The sequence below is a fragment of the Felis catus genome, chromosome B1, assembly GCF_018350175.1.
Source record: "Felis catus isolate Fca126 chromosome B1, F.catus_Fca126_mat1.0, whole genome shotgun sequence".
In the NCBI taxonomy this organism is placed as follows: domain Eukaryota; kingdom Metazoa; phylum Chordata; class Mammalia; order Carnivora; family Felidae; genus Felis; species Felis catus.
This window is the reverse complement of record NC_058371.1, coordinates 170232799-170250367: the sequence shown is the minus strand read 5'-3', so window position 1 is coordinate 170250367 and position 17569 is coordinate 170232799. Positions and strand designations below refer to the sequence as shown.

At 41.2% G+C, this 17569-nt stretch overlaps 1 protein-coding gene across 14 annotated transcripts in view; it reads left to right on the top strand.

Moving 5' to 3' along the window:
- The window catches only part of LIMCH1 (LIM and calponin homology domains 1), a 331860-nt gene that overhangs the window by 291221 nt on the left and 23070 nt on the right, over window positions 1–17569 (top strand). For 9 of the 14 annotated variants that reach the window (XM_023253162.2, XM_023253171.2, XM_023253167.2 and 6 more), the window contains 5 exons: window positions 1244–1334; window positions 2993–3156; window positions 7438–7543; window positions 12509–12549; window positions 17017–17097. In XM_023253162.2, the coding sequence (XP_023108930.2) occupies window positions 1244–1334; window positions 2993–3156; window positions 7438–7543; window positions 12509–12549; window positions 17017–17097 (483 nt within the window). Of the gene's footprint in view, window positions 1–1243; window positions 1335–2992; window positions 3157–7437; window positions 7544–11683; window positions 11759–12508; window positions 12550–17013; window positions 17098–17569 lie in introns of all 14 variants that reach the window. The other 5 variants (XM_023253165.2, XM_023253169.2, XM_019829584.3 and 2 more) reach the window with 3 other exon arrangements.

The following is a 17569-nucleotide window of genomic DNA, read 5'->3' as shown; positions in this document are numbered from 1 at the left end:
CCTTTAGTGGAAAGACAAAGGAGTCAAGGATAAACCCAGGCCCTAGCTTATAGAAACAGTAAGGAAGAGATGGATATGAAAAGTATTGTGTTAGAACCTTAGCAGGACTTGACAAATGATGGGCAGTTGTGAGATATGAATCAGAAAACACTTAAGAATTTTTTTGTGTGGGGGCACCTGGGTGACTCAGTTGGTTAAGTGTCCGACTTCGGCTCAGGTCATGATCTCATGGTCCGTGGGTTCAAGCCCCGTGTTGGGCTCTGTGCTGACAGCTCAGAGCCAGGAGACTGCTTTGGGTTCTATGTCTCCCTCTCTCTCTGCCCCTCCCCTGCTCACACCCTGTCTCTCTCTGTCTTTCAAAATTGAATAAATGTTAAAAAAAAAAGTTTTTAAGAGTTTTTTCATGTGATGCCATAAACAGAAATAGTCAGATTTAGAGGCAGAGCTTATTTTAAGGTAACTTTTAGCATGTCTAGTGTGAGCCATTTACCATGACATCAATGTGCTAGACTGAAGTTTGATGAACTCTCAGGGCTGGAGGTGAAATTACAATTTATATATGGATAGAGAATGTAAAAGTGAGTGCGTGAGAATAATTGATACATTTGAGAGTGATTCAGCACAGGTGATGGAAAATAGTTGAAATTTTTAGAAATGACCCATATTTTGATGAGATGAAAAGGAGTAAGAACCAGTCAGAGAAGAGGAGAGAGCATGAGAGAAATTGGTAATAGAGAGTTCTTGAAACCCCAGGAAGAAAAAGAACACGAGGAGTAAAATCCACAGTGCTAAGAGTTATAGGCATCTGTGCTGAAGACAAGCTATGGGAAGGTTAATTGTAACCTCAAAAATTTTTTTCCCACTGGTGATATGACCCTAAGCCAACTTTAAAGGCATGTGGGAGCAAGTAGGTAGTGACTATGATTTTGAAAACTCAGTGGTGATGGGAAAGGGAAAGTGGGATGTGCATCTGAGACAGTAAGAAAGGGAGGGGGTGCGGTGGGCACGTGTGACCTCATAATGCCCCTCTCCTCCTTCACAGTGTATCTCCTTCCAGCCAATCCAGCCTTTCACCGTAAAGCTGCCTAGGAAATTGAAAAGAATGAGTTCATACAGGCCATTTACCTCGTTGGCCTAAAAATTCCTCTTCAAAAAGAAAGAAAGAAATCTTTTGTCTTTTAGAACTACCAAAGGGATAATTTAGTCAAAGGGGGGAAAAAAAATCTTTTTTTTTTTTTTTCAGGAAACCACTGAAGAAACTGAACCCAACAGTCAAGAAGATGAGAATGATGGCAAAGAAACACAGAAAGGGAATGCAGAACTTGCCTCACCAGGTTTGTTTCCTAACAAACTAGTTTTAAAGGAAATCGTGATAACTGTTAAGATACGATGCAAATAGAGTCAAGAATTTCTCCCACTGATCTGTAGAGATGTAGGTAGAGTCAAGGCTCTACAATTGGGTGTGACTGTGCTGCCACCTAGAGACTTCCTGGGGAAATCCTGACCGTAGGATTTATCTGGCTACAGAAACAGGAGCCCATACATCTTTGCTACTGTGGTATTTCTTGGTTTTTTTGAAAGTGTATCTCCATCATCATAAAGATTATGTTTCCAAAAAACAATTATGCTAATAACTAGGGGTCATATTTTAATACCCATAATATCAATAGATAAGATATAAACCAAAAATACGTTATCAAAATAGATACTAAAATGATAAAGCTGGCAGTTTAATAAAGTAATTTTTTTGTTTTTGCAAACATAAAAACTGCCCACCCTCTTCTAATACCAAATTATTTTTAAATGGCATTTTATTTTATTTTATTTTATTTTAATTTATTTTATTTTATTTTATATTTTGTTTTATTTTATTTCATTTTATTTTATTTTATTTTATTTTATTTTATTTTATTTTAGAGACAGAGAGGGTGCATGCACAAGCTGAGAAGGAGCTGAGGGAGGGAGGGAGGGAGAGAGAAAGAGAGAGGGAATGGGAAAGAGAGAGAGAGAGAGAGAGAGAGAGAGAGAGAGAGAATCTTAAACAGGCTCCATGCTCAGCACAGAGCCCAATGCGGGGCTCAATCTCATGACCATGAAAAATCAAAAGTCAGACACTTGACTGACTGAGCCACCCAGGCACACCTAAAGTGGCATTTTAAAATAAATTAAATAGGGGCGCCTGGGTGGCTCAGTTGGTTAAGCGTCCGACTTCGGCTCAGGTCGTGATCTTGTGGCCCGTGAGTTCAAGCCCCGCGTCGGGCTCTGTGCTGACAGCTCAGAGCCTGGAGCCTGCTTCGGATTCTGTGTCTCCCTCTCTCTCTGCCACTGCCCTGCTCATGCTCTGTCTCTCTTTCTCTCTCAAAAACAAATAAACATTAAAAATTTTTTTCTTAATAAATTAAATACCATTATTACAAATTTTAGCATATGCTTTTTCCAAATAGATTGCACCTCCACATTTTGATATGCCCCTCACTCTAGAGCATACCTAATTCTTCCATATATATCGGAGAACACTTTATCTTCACTGCATTATATATACCACGCACTCATTAACACATTTCAATTATGAAAATGTAACGGTTAAAAGGGGCATTGAAATTCAAAAGAAAGAGTCAAGCTGCCACTCAGTCATTTGGAAAGGAAGTGTCTATAAGTATTCTCTCATCCAACCCACCTACCAAAATATTTTGTGTCAACATTTTGTCTCATGTCATGCTCTTCATATGGAAACTGACTCTTACTAAGAACTTAAGTTTTTCATGGTGGGCTTCTTTATGTGTCTTATGTTGCTTGATTTCTTCGTAATGTCTTGAAAGAGACTGGCCAATTCTGGCATCTCCGCCTCTTTATAACTCTCGTCACACTGTAATCCAACTTCTTACGGCCCAGGGCAGGATACGTGTTGGATGTGTTTCATGGCAGTGCAGGGGAAATGGTCCTTCATGGGATGTCCTTCTTTTTTATGTTTCTGAATGTAACTCCATTTCAGAGCCACAGCATTTTACAACAACGGTGACTCGGTCCAGCCCGACTGTGCCCTTTGTGGAGTTTTCCTCGAGCCCCCGACCGAAGGATGACGTGCCAGAAGAAAATGACCAGAAGAAGCTGGAAAATGAAATGAGTGGAAAGGTGGAGTTGGTGCTGTCACAGAAGGTGAAGTACACCGTGTCCAAATTAGTGTGGCTTCGTGTTGTAGCTGGCTTATGAAGGGAACTTATATCAGTGGCGCTTGTGCATAATGAGGATTTATTTTCTCTCCGAGTCTATTCCTATCTTTAATCCGTATTTACTTCTAAATGCAACTATACTACATGTTCTTTCTTTAAAAAAAAATGAAATGCGTATAGAAAGATACACAGATTAAGTCACTTGGGCTGCTATAGCAGCCAGAGGGCTGGGTGGCTTGTAAATAACAGACATTTACTTCTCACAGTTCTGGAGGCTAGAACTCCAAGATCAAGGTGTCTGGTGAGGACCCACTTCCCAGTTCACAGGTGACTTTCTTGCAGTGCCCTCATTTGTTGGGTAGTGCGAAGGAGCTCTTTTGAGTCTCTTTTTATAAGGGCACGAATCACCTACCAAAGACCACCTCTTAATACCACTATCTCAAGGGTTAGGATTTCAACATGTGAATTTTGGGAGGCCACAAGCATTCATTCTGTAGCTATGCATTTTTTAAAACTTATATGTATATTTATAGTATTGTACCTGTAAATACATGACAAATCTGTCAAATAATATATGTAAACATATAAAAAATAATATATAAATTAAAAAAATAGAAATAAAGCAAGAGAGGGCGCCTGGGTGGCTCAGTCGGTTAAGCGGCCGACTTCGGCTCAGGCCATGATCTCGCGGTCTGTGAGTTCGAGCCCCACATCGGGCTCTGTGCTGACAGCTCAGAGCCTGGAGCCTGTTTCAGATTCTGTGTCTCCCTCTCTCTGACCCTCCCCCATTCATGCTCTGTCTCTCTCCGTATCAAAAATAAATAAACGTTAAAAAAAATTTTTTTTAAAAAGAAAGCAAGAGACATAGCCACTGAAACCTACCTCTCCTAGTAGCAATTGATACATATTGGTTTGTATATATTCATTCAACATCTTTTAAATTTTATTTCAAATAATTTTTAATTATGCAGTTATATATTTAAAAGAAAAATGTAGGGGGCGCCTGGGTGGCGCAGTCGGTTAAGCGTCCGACTTCAGCCAGGTCACGATCTCGCGGTCCGGGAGTTCGAGCCCCGCGTCAGGCTCTGGGCTGATGGCTCAGAGCCTGGAGCCTGTTTCCGATTCTGTGTCTCCCTCTCTCTCTGCCCCTCCCCCGTTCATGCTCTGTCTCTCTCTGTTGCAAAAATAAATAAACGTTGAAAAAAAAATTAAAAAAAAAAAAAAAGAAAAATGTAATGGGCCTAAGCTTGCTTATCTGCAGCTTACTAAATATTCTCTCACATTTACCTGTTTTATAGCAATGATACTTCTGATGCCTCTGGACTTGCACAACAAGGAAACTAGAAAATTATTATTCTGATATAATGAGTTTTAATGTCTTGTTTTTATTAAATTTCTTCCTTGTTTAGAGTCTCATCTCATTCATACTAATTTGGTTTGTTTTCAGGCACAGTCTCAAAGTCTTCATCTTTATTCCAGTTGCTCTCAACCTCGGCTACCCTTTAGAATTCAAAAAATACCAAGCATGCTCCATATCAAATAAATCAGAATTGCTGAGGGAAGGTCCCAGGCATCTGTATTTTTAAAAGCTCCCCTGGTGATTCCAAGAGGGCCACCAACATAGACAACCATGGGCTTGCACACTGGCGTACTGTATGTGGTGACATTTCAGCTTTAAGAATTAACCCTAAATTTGGATTGGACATTTTTACCACTTCTAGTTCCAGTTCATTCGTCATTTACTCAGCCAGTATTGACTGTGCACCTACTCTAAGTCAGGCACTGTACTAAACACTGGGTTTCAGCAGCAAACAAGATACAGCCCCGGGCCTTATGGAGAGGACAGTGCTGTGTCCTAGGTAGAACGTCAAAAATGCCTATTGTCTTGATGCCTTTGGGGGATTTCAGACTCCAGTTATTCCTCATTTTTATACATGGAGGATTAAAGAATGGTCTAGAGGTCTGAAAGTAGGAACTAAGCCATAGGAAAACGTTGGGGGCAGGCAGGATTTCCCACCTTTGCAGATTTGCCTTATCCACATGACGCTTGTAGCCATTATTTCATTTTTATTCTTCCAAATGAACTTTTTTCCCACTTAAGTCTAAACCGGAAGGAAAACTGTCTCATCACTAAAAAATATTTTTTTATGAAACGAAGTAAACACAATAACTAAAAAGTATTAATCTGCATATCTCATCTGCCTAACCTCATCTGTGTGGTCCATCTTTAGACCACCAGGGTCATGTCTACCCTACTATGGAAAACACTGTTTCCAGGGGTTCTTAACTGTGTGTGTGTGTGTGTGTGTGTGTGTGTGTGTGTGTGTGTGTGTGTTTACGTGTGTTTACCAGACCCTTTGGCATCTGGTAAACAGTATTCTCAAGATCATATTCTTAAAAGGATAAAATACACAAGATTACTACATTTTCCTACGTACCAAGTGCTGTCAAGGAGATACACCCCTTAAATTCTGTTCTGTGGACTCCAGATTAAGAATCTCTACTAGTTGGTTAGCAGATGCAATAATGGTTTTGGATCCCAATGCTTTTCGTATGCCGTAAGAATCCCTCCCCTCTATTTTCCATCTGTGGAGTTAACACTTAGGAAAAAGGCGAAAGGTGATCACTGTAGTTGCAGCAGCTTTTGTCTTCTGACTTCTCTTGAGAGTGTTACCTTTATAAAATGAAGTGTTCATGCACATGGGCTGACCTTTTTACATAGTGGTGATTTGGGGCATTTCTGCTAGTAACATTCATTTACAACTGAGCATCACTGAAACACTTTTTTTGTCAGTCTCAACTATGGAGGAAATGGTATAAGGTTAAGATTTGGGGCTTGTCAACTTTAGTAAGTCTAAGCCTTAGCTTTTGCTGCGTATTTAACATTGAAGTTCATTGGGACATCTGGTTGACCTCTGTAATGCAGAATGAAGTGATTAACTATTTTCTTCAAGATTACATTAGGGCCAAATATATTATTCATAAAGAAAAATAAAATCCTATGAAGAAGAAATCATAGGCATGAAATCATCCTGAGAACCAAATCAGAGATCAGCTTATGATGAAACAAATGCTCTACAGCCTGACTTGCCCTGTTTGCTATCAAGTTAGTCTACTGGGAACACAGCCACTCGCCAGAGTGAACCTGAGCAAGTCCTGTAAACAGCCGAAAGGACACGAACTGATATAGCCATGCCCTTCCTTCTGATCTTTGCTTGGAGTCTACTGACTCTTGTTTTAGACATCAGTTTGGTAATCTGGTCTTTCAGCAGTTGATTGGAAGCAATAAGTCAGAAGGAAGGTGCTTCTTCCGCCCAAAGCCATTCAGATTGGGGAAAAACAAAATAAGATTAGGTAACAATAAGAAGAAAACAATCTATTTCTACAAAGCAAACAGAAGAATTCATAAAGCTTAAAATTTTGAAACTATTTGCCATAAGGACAAGTGGTCTAATCTGCCTCAACAATCCCCTAATGGCACCATTGCTAGGACACTAGTGGATGGTAGTTATTTAAAATGACACTTCTATGTCAACAAGCAAAATATATTGCCTTTAATGTGCTCTGCATAAGTTTGTGGGAGGGTGGTGCACTGTCTTGAGAATAATGTCCACTAGAAGGTGATATTATTTTAATACTCAGCACTTACATAGTAAGATTTATTTTATCTTATGTGGAGCATCTCACTTTCTGATGTTACAAAATCAGTATTATGTAGTACCAAGAAGAGGATATGTGGTTGATTGATCAGAAAATAGTACAGAATGGTGTATAATCCCAAAGATAGAATATTATCTTCTGGGTTTGGAGAAAAGTGATCATCATACTTCTATGCTCTAGTTTGATTTCTCTGAAAAAAAATGCCTCTATATATTTTTTAATGTTTATTTATTTATTTATTTATTTATTCATTCATTTATTTTTTTGAGAGAGAGGGAGAGAGAGGGACACACAGAATCCAAAGCAGGCTCCAGGCTCTGAGCTATCAGCACAGAGCCCAATGTGGGTCTCGAACTCACAGACCACGAGATCATGAACTGAGCGGAAGTTGGACGCTTAACCGACTGAGCCACCCAGGCACCCCAGGCCTCTATATTAATGTAGAAAACACAAAAGAGTTTGGGGGAAGGGGAAAAAATTTCCATTTAAAAGTTAAACATTTGGGTTTATTGACTGATGTAATAGCTATGGTTCTTAAATTGTATTTCACCTGTGCAATTTTTAATGGAAAATATTAGAATGTTTCTGTTTGTTGCCCGTGATCCAGGTGGGAAAGCCAAAATCGCCAGAGCCAGAAGCAACCCTGACGTATCCATTTCTGGACAAAATGCCTGAAACCAACCAATTACATTTGCCAAATCTCAGTTCTCAAGGTAAAATGAAAGAAATATTTTATTAGCTCTGCCTGTTCTCCTGGGCCCATCTGCAGTAAAATATTCTTTATTTTAAAGGAAGACTACCTCCTTTATGTTGACATCCCTTTAGCCATGGTGTTTGCAAGAAGCCGTGGTGGCTAAATTAAACAACTTCAGAATGGAAATCTGGGATCGCACTGTCTATGTGGCCCAGCCAGAAACCCAGCTACTGACACTGTTTTGTCAGCCCGGCGCTGCAGGCACAGTAGGACCTACACAAGTGTTTGATACCTTACAAGAATTTTATTGGCTCCAAAATGTTTTTTAAAATTACAAAATAAAAGATCAATAACTTCAATAAAAAGTTTATCATCTTAATGGTTACGTCAACTTCACTAACTGTTAATTATCTCATCTTTACAAAATACTCATTTCCTTTGACAATTTGACTCCTTTGGAAGAAAGTCAGATTTTCTTACTCCATAATAATTCCCGGGTGTGCATGACGATTACTGAGAAGTCATTCACAATCATAGATTAAACGTGTTCTGCAAACTCCCCAGGTAACTCACAGGCCATGTACAGGTTGTGAATTCACCCCTTTACTCTTTAAGAGTTCCACTTGAATCTCTTTATCCTTGTGAAAAACTCAGGTGCCCACAACCACCAGAAAGGAGCCTTAGGGGTGTGAACAGGATAAGGGAGTGTCCTGAGAATTCCCTGCCTGTTCTGCAAAAACAGATAGACTACTGGGCATTACTGGTGTGAGTTCTCTCTCCAGATGTGAAAACAGCTAGAATTTAGGAGGCAAGAGCGGTGAGGTTTCTTGTTTATCTTTTTTGAATGTCCTCTTCCCAGTACACTTTATAGATTTATCAGCTCAGGCAAAGAGAAGATGGTACAGGGTCATTGTGGCTGGGGATTTATTTTTACTTTTTTCTTTTCAAGGATGGGCAGCTATTTGGGGCCACAATTGGCAGAATCTCGGTTGGCTTCCTTTAGCCCTGGTTGATGGCTGGGTGATAAGGTGGGCTCTATTTGTATAACAGGAAGTACTTTGGAGGGAATTAATTAGTACATACACTGATGATCTCTGGTTCCTTAATGTGGAAAAAAGTTCAATACTGCCTTCCAAGCATTTGTTTTAAATTTGTCGGCCCTACTGTCCTGAGGGGAATTGACAAAAATAAAGTCTTCTAACTGGGCCAGCAATTGACCATATTTAGACAGGTTTTAATCCTGCCCTATTTCTGCCACTTTTTAATTGTGTGGAGAAGTAATAGAGAGAGGAAGTATATATTTTAAGCCATTCTAATTAGTTTTCTTGTCTCACATGTTTTTACATTCTGTTACCTGTTGTGCATTTCAACTTTGCGAAATGTGCTGTTAATTAAGGGACTTTACATCATGCTTTATCTAAGTTGAATGATAAAAAGTAAAATTTAGTAACACTAGAGAATTTCAAAAATTAGTCTTCAAGATAGAACTATATTCGATGTACACTTGTTCTGTACTCCTGTCCAGTTCACGGAAGCTGTAATGACAGCTGCAGGCTCTGGAGACAATGCTTGGGTTTGAATTCTTGCTCATCTAGTTCTTAGCTGTGTGATCTTCCCCACCAAGATCTCCTAATCTCTTATCATCACCTGTAAACTGTAAAATGGAAACAATAGTACCAACTTCATAAGAGTTTTGGAATAATTAAATGAGATAAACAAACAAAAAAAAAGTGTTTAGCTCAATACCTGCCCCAGAATAAGCGCTAATAATATAATCTGGTAGTTTCAGAATAGTAGGAATAGAAGTACAGAGCAAGATACCAGGCAATAATAAGCTATTCCTTTTTAAATTTATTTTTAAATGTAATGTAATGTACTTACATATATTTTTGAGAGAGAGAGAGAGAATGAATCCCAAGCAGGTTCTGCAGTCAGTGCAGAGCCCAACACAGGGTTCAGTCTTACAAACTGTGAGATCATGACCTGAGCTGAAGTCAGGAGTCAGATGCTTAACCGACTGAGCCACCCAGGTTCCCAGTAATAAGCTATTCTTAAATGCTTGTCTTAAAATACGAATGGATACTGTAAAGATATGGCTTTAAGCAGTAATTTTCAAATATGAGTATGTGCCAGGGTTCCCTACAGGATTGGTTAAAACACAGGTCCCTGGGTTCCATTCCTACAGTGTCTGAGTAGGCCTGGGCTGGGGCCAGAGTATTTGCATTTCTAACAAGTTCCCAAAGGTGATGTTGATGCTGGAGATCCAGGGACCACACTCTGAAAACCACTGACTTCAAGTATGTGTTTTAATTGCTGACCAAAGACATTGTCCAGAGATACAAAAATAACAGTAATACTTTGTTTACAGTGAATAAATTTCTATCTTCGAGAAGAAAAGGCCTCTAATAAATGTAACCTTAAAAGACAGAATTTGTCTTAAATTGGGAGGGGAGAGGGGGAAGTATAGGGCTTTGCCCAGATATAAAAAGTCAGAAGGAGTGGGAGATACAGGCTTCCAGGTATGGAATGAGTAAGTCACCGGATGGAAAGAAAGTACAGCTCAGAGAATACAGTCCATGGTATTGTGACAGCGTTGTGTGGTGACAGATGGTGGCTACACTTGTTCTATGTGTATGTGCTATAGCATACTGTATAGAGTTATCCATCACTGTGTTGTGCATGAAACTAATATCGTGCATCAGTTGTACTTCAATTTAAAGGAAAAAGTCAGTGGAACTATGTAAGTGACTAGTCTGTGGTCACACATCAAGTCCAAAGAAGCTATACATTTAGGATCAGGAATCTTGGAGCCATACCTAATACTCTCTCCCTTAGACAATGATATCTCCCCCATTTCTACAAACTCGTATGTTTATAGACTGATTTACAGGCTACTGAAGATCTGGTGGTGGGCCCTAATGATATTTCACAGATTCCCCCTAAGTGCACACACACACACACACACACACACACACACACACACACAGGGAGTCTGTTTTTCATTTCTTTTTCTTTTATTATTTAAAAAAAATTTTAATGTTTATATTTTTGAGAGAGCGAGCATGAGCAGGGGAGGCGCAAAGAGAGAGGAAGACAGATTCTGAAGCAGGCTCCAGGCTCTGAACTGTCAGCACAGAGCCCGACGTGGGGCTCAAACTCATGAACTGTGAGATCATGACCTGAGCCGAAGTCGGACACTTAACTGACTGAGCCATCCAGGTGCCCCATGAGTAGCCTTTAAATAATCTGAAAACATTCACAGAATACATTTGAAGGTGACAGTTTTCCTTTTCTCAACTATCTCCCAGCAGTTGAAAGATATATTGGTGTTTGGGGAAAATACGTGCACATTTTAAAACTGATGTCTTTGAACTGAGAATGATGTGAGAGTTGCACAGGGCCCAGTTTAAGGATGTAAATGCTGACCATGAGCTTGCGTCTATACAGACAGACATCTACACATCCTTTTGCTACACACATGCATAACTTTGGCCTCAGACTTCCATACATATGCTTTATAAAGGATAGAAAAGAATCATTGAACTCATCTCTGCTGTCTTTTATACTTTCCCAGTGTTCTCCAAAAGCAATTTAAACTGTGCATTTTGCTGGGGGCACCTGGGTGGCGCAGTCGGTTAAGCGTCCGACTTCAGCCAGGTCACGATCTCGCGGTCTGTGAGTTCGAGCCCCGCGTCGGGCTCTGGGCTGATGGCTCAGAGCCTGGAGCCTGTTTCCGATTCTGTGTCTCCCTCTCTCTCTGCCCCTCCCCTGTTCATGCTCTGTCTCTCTCTGTCCCAAAAATAAATAAACGTGGAAAAAAAAAATTTAAACTGTGCGTTTTGCTCTTGCAGAGCGTATCATCCTATCATTTGAGATTTAACTTTTAACAGTATCACCATTAAGTATGCGCCTATAAAATTTCACCTAACGCCAAGGAAGACCAACCGCGGCAGGAACTGTCCCATTTCTACTGGCTTTTGTCCATGTCTTCAGGTTTTGTATGAGTTTTATTGGGATATTTTGTACTTTAGAGTCCCTCCTTCTCAACTCTTGTATCGACTACAGCCAAACGTCCTTCAGTACTTGAGAGCGTGGTTCTATCCAATTCTCACCCCGTCCTCATGGTTTTCTGTTTGTTCTGTTCTGCCATCTGATCTAGAGTCGCCTGGCATTGCCAGTGTTCCGCTTAGAGTTCAGAACTCTTGGCGACGTTCCCAGTTTTTCTCCCAGTCAGGTAAAATGCATACTGGGTAGCTGTATCTCTTTTGTGCAAAAATCCATGTTGGGGGCAGCCGATACTGTCTGGTATTCTTCTTCATTTCTGATTTCAGAAAAAAAAAAGCGCTTGTTTCTGACACACAGTTAGCAAAGAGCTGGTTCTTTGGTAACGATACCAGTTATACTAAATTTGGAAGGAAATGCATAGAATTTTATTTTGATTTTGAAAATCTAAAGACATAATATTCAGCTCTTTCTTTAAAAAAAAAAAACAAAAAAAATAGGCATTCAGAATCATTTTTTCTGCTCTTCTCTTTTTTTTTTGTAAACAAAGGTTAGAAGTATTTGCCAGGAACCGGTAATGGTTCTCTTGTTAACTGTGTCCCTCTCTTTCCTTTCTGGATTGTGTCTGGCCTCTCCCTGTATGATAATTCTCCATGTCAGACAGTGAGGGAACCGGGCAAGCAAGCTGGAATGCAGGGGGCATTAAAAACCAGCACCTATAATTTTTGCTTCTTATAGTCTAGTCTCTGGTGCTAATTGATGTGATCAATCATATGACACTGGTCATAACTCCTTTTGGTGATGGGTACAAATTGCTTCAAGGGTCTGCTTTGTTATGATCTTCTAATGCTCTTGGCCTACCAAAAAAAAAATTGATCTAAGGCTGACATAGGAACCACCCTCCACTCAGAGGATCAGAGAGAAACACTGTTAGCAGCTGCTTAATCTTCTTTTTTTTTTCCTTTTCTTTCTTTCTGTACAGTGGATTCTCCAGGCAGTGAAAAGTCACCTGTAACGACACCTGTAAGTAGCTGTGTGATTTTAATTTATAAAGTATTTGATTTGCTTAAAAAGAATTCAATCAAAAATGGACTCTAAATGATTATAAAAGAATAATTAAAAGTCTTGTGTAATGCTCTGAGGTGCAGTGTGAGGAAAGACATTATATGGGTGGTTTATCCTTACACAGAGTTGTGATATGCCTGGAAACAAAATGGTAAGTGAGTTAGGAAAGTAAGATCTGATGAAGGTGACCATAGGAATTAGTATTAAAACATGCAGCTCCTATCAGCATTCAACATCATTATTTTAACCGAGGGTAATACTTCAGTACTTGAAATAGTGTACTGTCGACAGACAGGGCGCAGCTAAAACTCCCTGGGAGACCCACGCTGCCCCTGTTCACTCCTTTTCACAATGAGTATCTTGAATAATATTAACTGTATGTTTAGTTTTCAATATTTTCTTTCGATTACATCAAAAAAAGTAATTTGCTAAAAGTAAACATTAAGACACATGATGCTGTGGCAACCGCTTGCTGCTGAATTGTACGTGAACGCTCTCTGTAGACCTGACTTTTCTCTGAACTGCGTGTTCCCAGTGCTGGGCCTGGCACCTTGTTCAGCCTCTGAAACTCCACTGGCTTTGGAGACTTCCTCGATGGCACAATCAACGGTAGCATTTCCCCGGAGCCCCCGAGGTGTAGCCACATGATCACCGTTGCACCTCTGATTCCAGATTTACTAACATATGACCCTGCAGATGTTATATAACTTCTTTGGACCTTATATTCCTTGATTATGCAATGAGATCATAATCTCTCCTTTCAGGATGTTGTGAGCTGTAATCGAAATAATTACATGAAGCCTCTAACACAGTGCCTGATCCATGAACAAATCCTCCCAGTGGCTAATCCAAAAGGCCCACCATAGCCAATAGGAATTCTTTTTTTTTTTTAATGTTTGTTTATTTTTGAGAGAGAGTGTGTGCAAATGGAAGAGGGGCAGAGAGAAAGGGAAGCAGAGGATCCGAAGCAGGCTCTGTGTTGACAGCAGAGGCCAATGCGGGGCTCAAACTCATGAATCGTGAGGTCATGACCTGAGCTGAAGTCAGATGCTTAACTGACTGAGCCATCCAGGGACCCCACCAATACCAATTCTTATCTATAGGTACATTGTCTCACTCTGAGAAGTCCTAAGTGTCTGTGCAGAATGGGGAAGGGTCACACAGCCTAAGTATTTCCAGCCACATTCCAGAACTAGCAACCACTTGTGCAGGCTGAGTCTCCAGCCAATACTGGGAATCTTGAGTTTCTCAGGAAGCTGGGTATACTCCCGGTGCGTGGGAACCCCCAGAAGGATCCCAGAGGTGGCATCCTTGGCACATTAGGAGTATACGAAACACATTGATTTCCATCTTAATTTACATGGGAGCAACAGAGTCATATTGTTCTTGTACCCCTAGGCAGGGGTGGAGGGGAAGGGTGCCCTGAAGAGATACGTCCTTATTTCTGGTTTATGGAAACTAGAACAAGACAGAAACGAATTACTGACCTATATAAGTGAATTCTCTGAAAATACCCACCCAAATTTGACATTCTTTCAATGATAGCTCTTCATAGAACAGAAAAATAAGTGACATTTGAAAATAAGAGAAGCTTGAAGAGGAACTAAGCTTGGATTATGCTGACCTCAAAAGATCAGAACACTTGCAGTCAGACTTGGAGTGGCCTGGCTCAGCGTCTAGAAAGGGGAGAGAAGGAGATGCATTCCTTGGCCTGAGGTGATTCCATCCATCTATTCAACAAACATCTGTTGAAGGCCTAAAAGTGCACGGTCTTGGGATACTTAGGGGGATAAGGGGTCCTCTCTGCCTAGGAAACCCCAGGCCAAAGAAAGTACAGATTTGTAAACAGATAAATTATAGAACAAAGTGGGCTAAATGCTCTCCATTCTGACTTTCTCTAGCAGCGTTTAGATCTCTTTTATGATAGTTATCACACTGTCTTCTGGTGTCATTTATACATTGGTCACTCCTTCACAGCCACCCTCCCCACACACTCAGTTGTGAGCTCCACAAGGCTGGGACCCTTGGCCAGCTGGTATCCCCACCTGGCCCACACTGGTGCTCAGCAAATAGTCACCAAAGGAAGGAGCGGGATCACTTTGCTTTCCCTCTTGTTTATCACGCAAGTATCTTCCTCTTTATCTTTCTTCCTCTGAAGACACTATTTTTGTCTTCCTTTTTAACAAATATTCCCTATTTTCTTCTGTGCTCAATCTCCCTACCCCACACTGTTCCCTTCTGTCTGCTCACACTTATTCTTGCAATTACTGCCTGGTAAAATCTGAAAATTGAATAATTCCTTATTGTTGTTCTTTTTTCCACCACGATTGGACAGACTCTCCCCACTGGATTCCCTATGGCTTTGTTCACAGAACCACACCCTTTTCCTTAAAAGACAAAGAAGGGTCATTCCTTCGAGAGGTGTTCTGAACACTTAAATGGCTTCTTAGTTTTAGGAAAATGCCAAGTGGAGCCAACCTTTAACACTGTTAATTCCTAATTTATTATCTGGAATCCCATTTGGATGACATTTTATGATCATCCAAGGAAATTTGGGAAATTTTGAATTATATACAGTTAAATATCTTAAATAGCTTTTCTCCTGCCTAACCTGTCAGAGCCTTTAGTTTACTAATCGCAGTATGAATCCCAAGAGTGGTGTATAGGAAATACATTTCCCTACCTGATTTGCCCACCTTTCCTTGATTTTTTTGTGGGTATCATCCTAACCATTTGCCGGTACCATAGCAAGAGTACCGATGGAGGCTCACATTTCATGTGTCTACATACATTAAAGTTATAAATATTTATCTTGTTATAAATCAAGCAACACCCATGGCTGGCCTGCATTCTCAGCCCGGAGACACTTCCTTGGGCCAGCTCAGCCCTTGTCCACCTAAGTGGTAGCATGGATCTGTTGGGGGCAGGGCAGAGCCGAAGGTGAGCTGGCCCAGGTATCTTGGGCAGTAACTAGACCCATCTAAGCCTCGGGCAGAACTGACCCCGTCCAGCTTCCCAGGCGGCTCAGGTAGATAGAGTCTGTCTGCTGCCCACCACCCCCAGGTCCTCCCCCTCCTCTCAAACTCCGCCGGCCTCATCTTGCTTTTTTCTCTCTAGATTCCTAGACAGTTCTAGGTGCTTCCCCAAACCAGCCCATCAGAATAGAGGGAAGGGAAGAAGCACAGTTAGTGGGGAACGTGGTTTGCTTTGGCACCTCCCCCTGGGTGTTGGGAGAGGCCAAGTTTAAATGCCGCCGGTTTCCCAGAGGCCAGCTGTGATCTCTCTTCCCCTGTGGACCTGCTCCGTCTTGTATATTGTGTGACCCGGTTGCCCACTTTGGTTCTTGCATCCTTCTCCCATTATTCCCATTCATTCATTGCTGCCAAACTCACAAAACCCTTAAAAAAAAAAAAAAGTCTTTAAGTTTGTATGTTGGTTATTCGGCACCAGGGCAGGGACTCCCTCTTGCCTGAATCACAGGTGATGCTGGTGAGCATTGGTGAGTTAAATAACCCACTTTAGAGACAGCTGTGATGGAAAAGCAATAGCAGCATAAAAGATGAGTTTTGGGGGCTCCTGGGTGGCTCAGTCGGTGAGGTGTGCGACTTCGGCTCAGGTCATGATCTCACTGTTGGTGAGTTCGAGCCCTGCGTCGGGCTCTGTGCTGACAGCTCAGAGCCTGGAGCCTGCTTCAGATTCTGTGTCTCACTCTCTCTCTCTGCCCCTCCCCTGCTCGTGCTCTGTCTCTCTCTCTTAAAAATAAATAAACATTAAAAAAAAAAAAAAGATGAGTCCTATAGGGGACACCTCGGTGGTTCAGTCAGCTAAATGACCTTGATTCAGGTCATGATCTCACAGTTCATGAGTTTGAGCCACTTATGCTGACGGCTCAGAGCCTGGAGCCTGCTTCAGATTCTGTGTCTCCCTCTCCCTCTCTCTGCCCCTCCCCCACTTGACTCTGTCTCTCTCGAAAATAAATAAACATTAAAAAGAAAAAAAGATGAGTTGTATAGTATGGCAAACACCACTTCTCACAAAATACAGTTCTGCTGAAGTAAGCATTCCGATTTGCTTGGACCAGGATCGATACGCAGAATGAGTATCTCATGCTTAGAAGCGTGCATACATTTAAGAGATCACTTCTAAAAGAAATGAAGCCAAAGCCTTCCCATGCCAGGGGCTAGTTACTTCATGTTTTCATTAGCTGCAAAAAGGTTCACAGATCATACCAGCTTCCTGGAAGTAAACCAAAGAGGAATTAGGATTAAAAAGTGGTTTTCCGGCAGCAAAGAGGGTCTTTAAGACGTGTGGAGGCTTCAACTTCCGTATGTCGGAGTGCCAGTCTGTAAGCTAATTGCGTCCCTTGCCCTGTCCTGGCCTTGAGGACGTGGCTTAGTTCTGATCGTGGTTTTCTTTTCTAAGCAGTTTAAATTCTGGGCGTGGGACCCAGAAGAGGAACGTCGGAGACAGGAAAAATGGCAGCAGGAGCAGGAACGTTTGCTCCAGGTAGGACTGGGCTCACTGCTTTGTTATTTTCCATTAGATGATGCTCTCATCGTTACTGTTAAATAAGTTTTTAGCGCAGGAAAGCGTGGAATTGGATTCTTCTCAGAAGTTGGTGAGTCTGAGGCCATTCCCTTGGTACCAGTGCAACAGTGTCCTGTGTCTGATTCCTCCTGCCAGAGTTTACACTGATGAACCCAATGAAAAAGCATTTCACTTTAAAAAAAAAAAAGAAAATCCAAGGGGGCACCTGGCTGGTTCAGTCGGTAGAGCATGTGACTCTGGATCTTGGGGTTGTGAGTTTTAGCCCCACGATGGGCGTAGAGATTACTTAAAAATAAAATCTAAAAAGAAAAAACCCAAGTATTAGGGGCCAGCCCATCCATTCATCACCTCCTTAGTTGCCACTCAAATTCCAGTCCGAGTAGCAGTGGGGATGAATGATCAAAAACTATTTGGTAGCATACATGTGAAA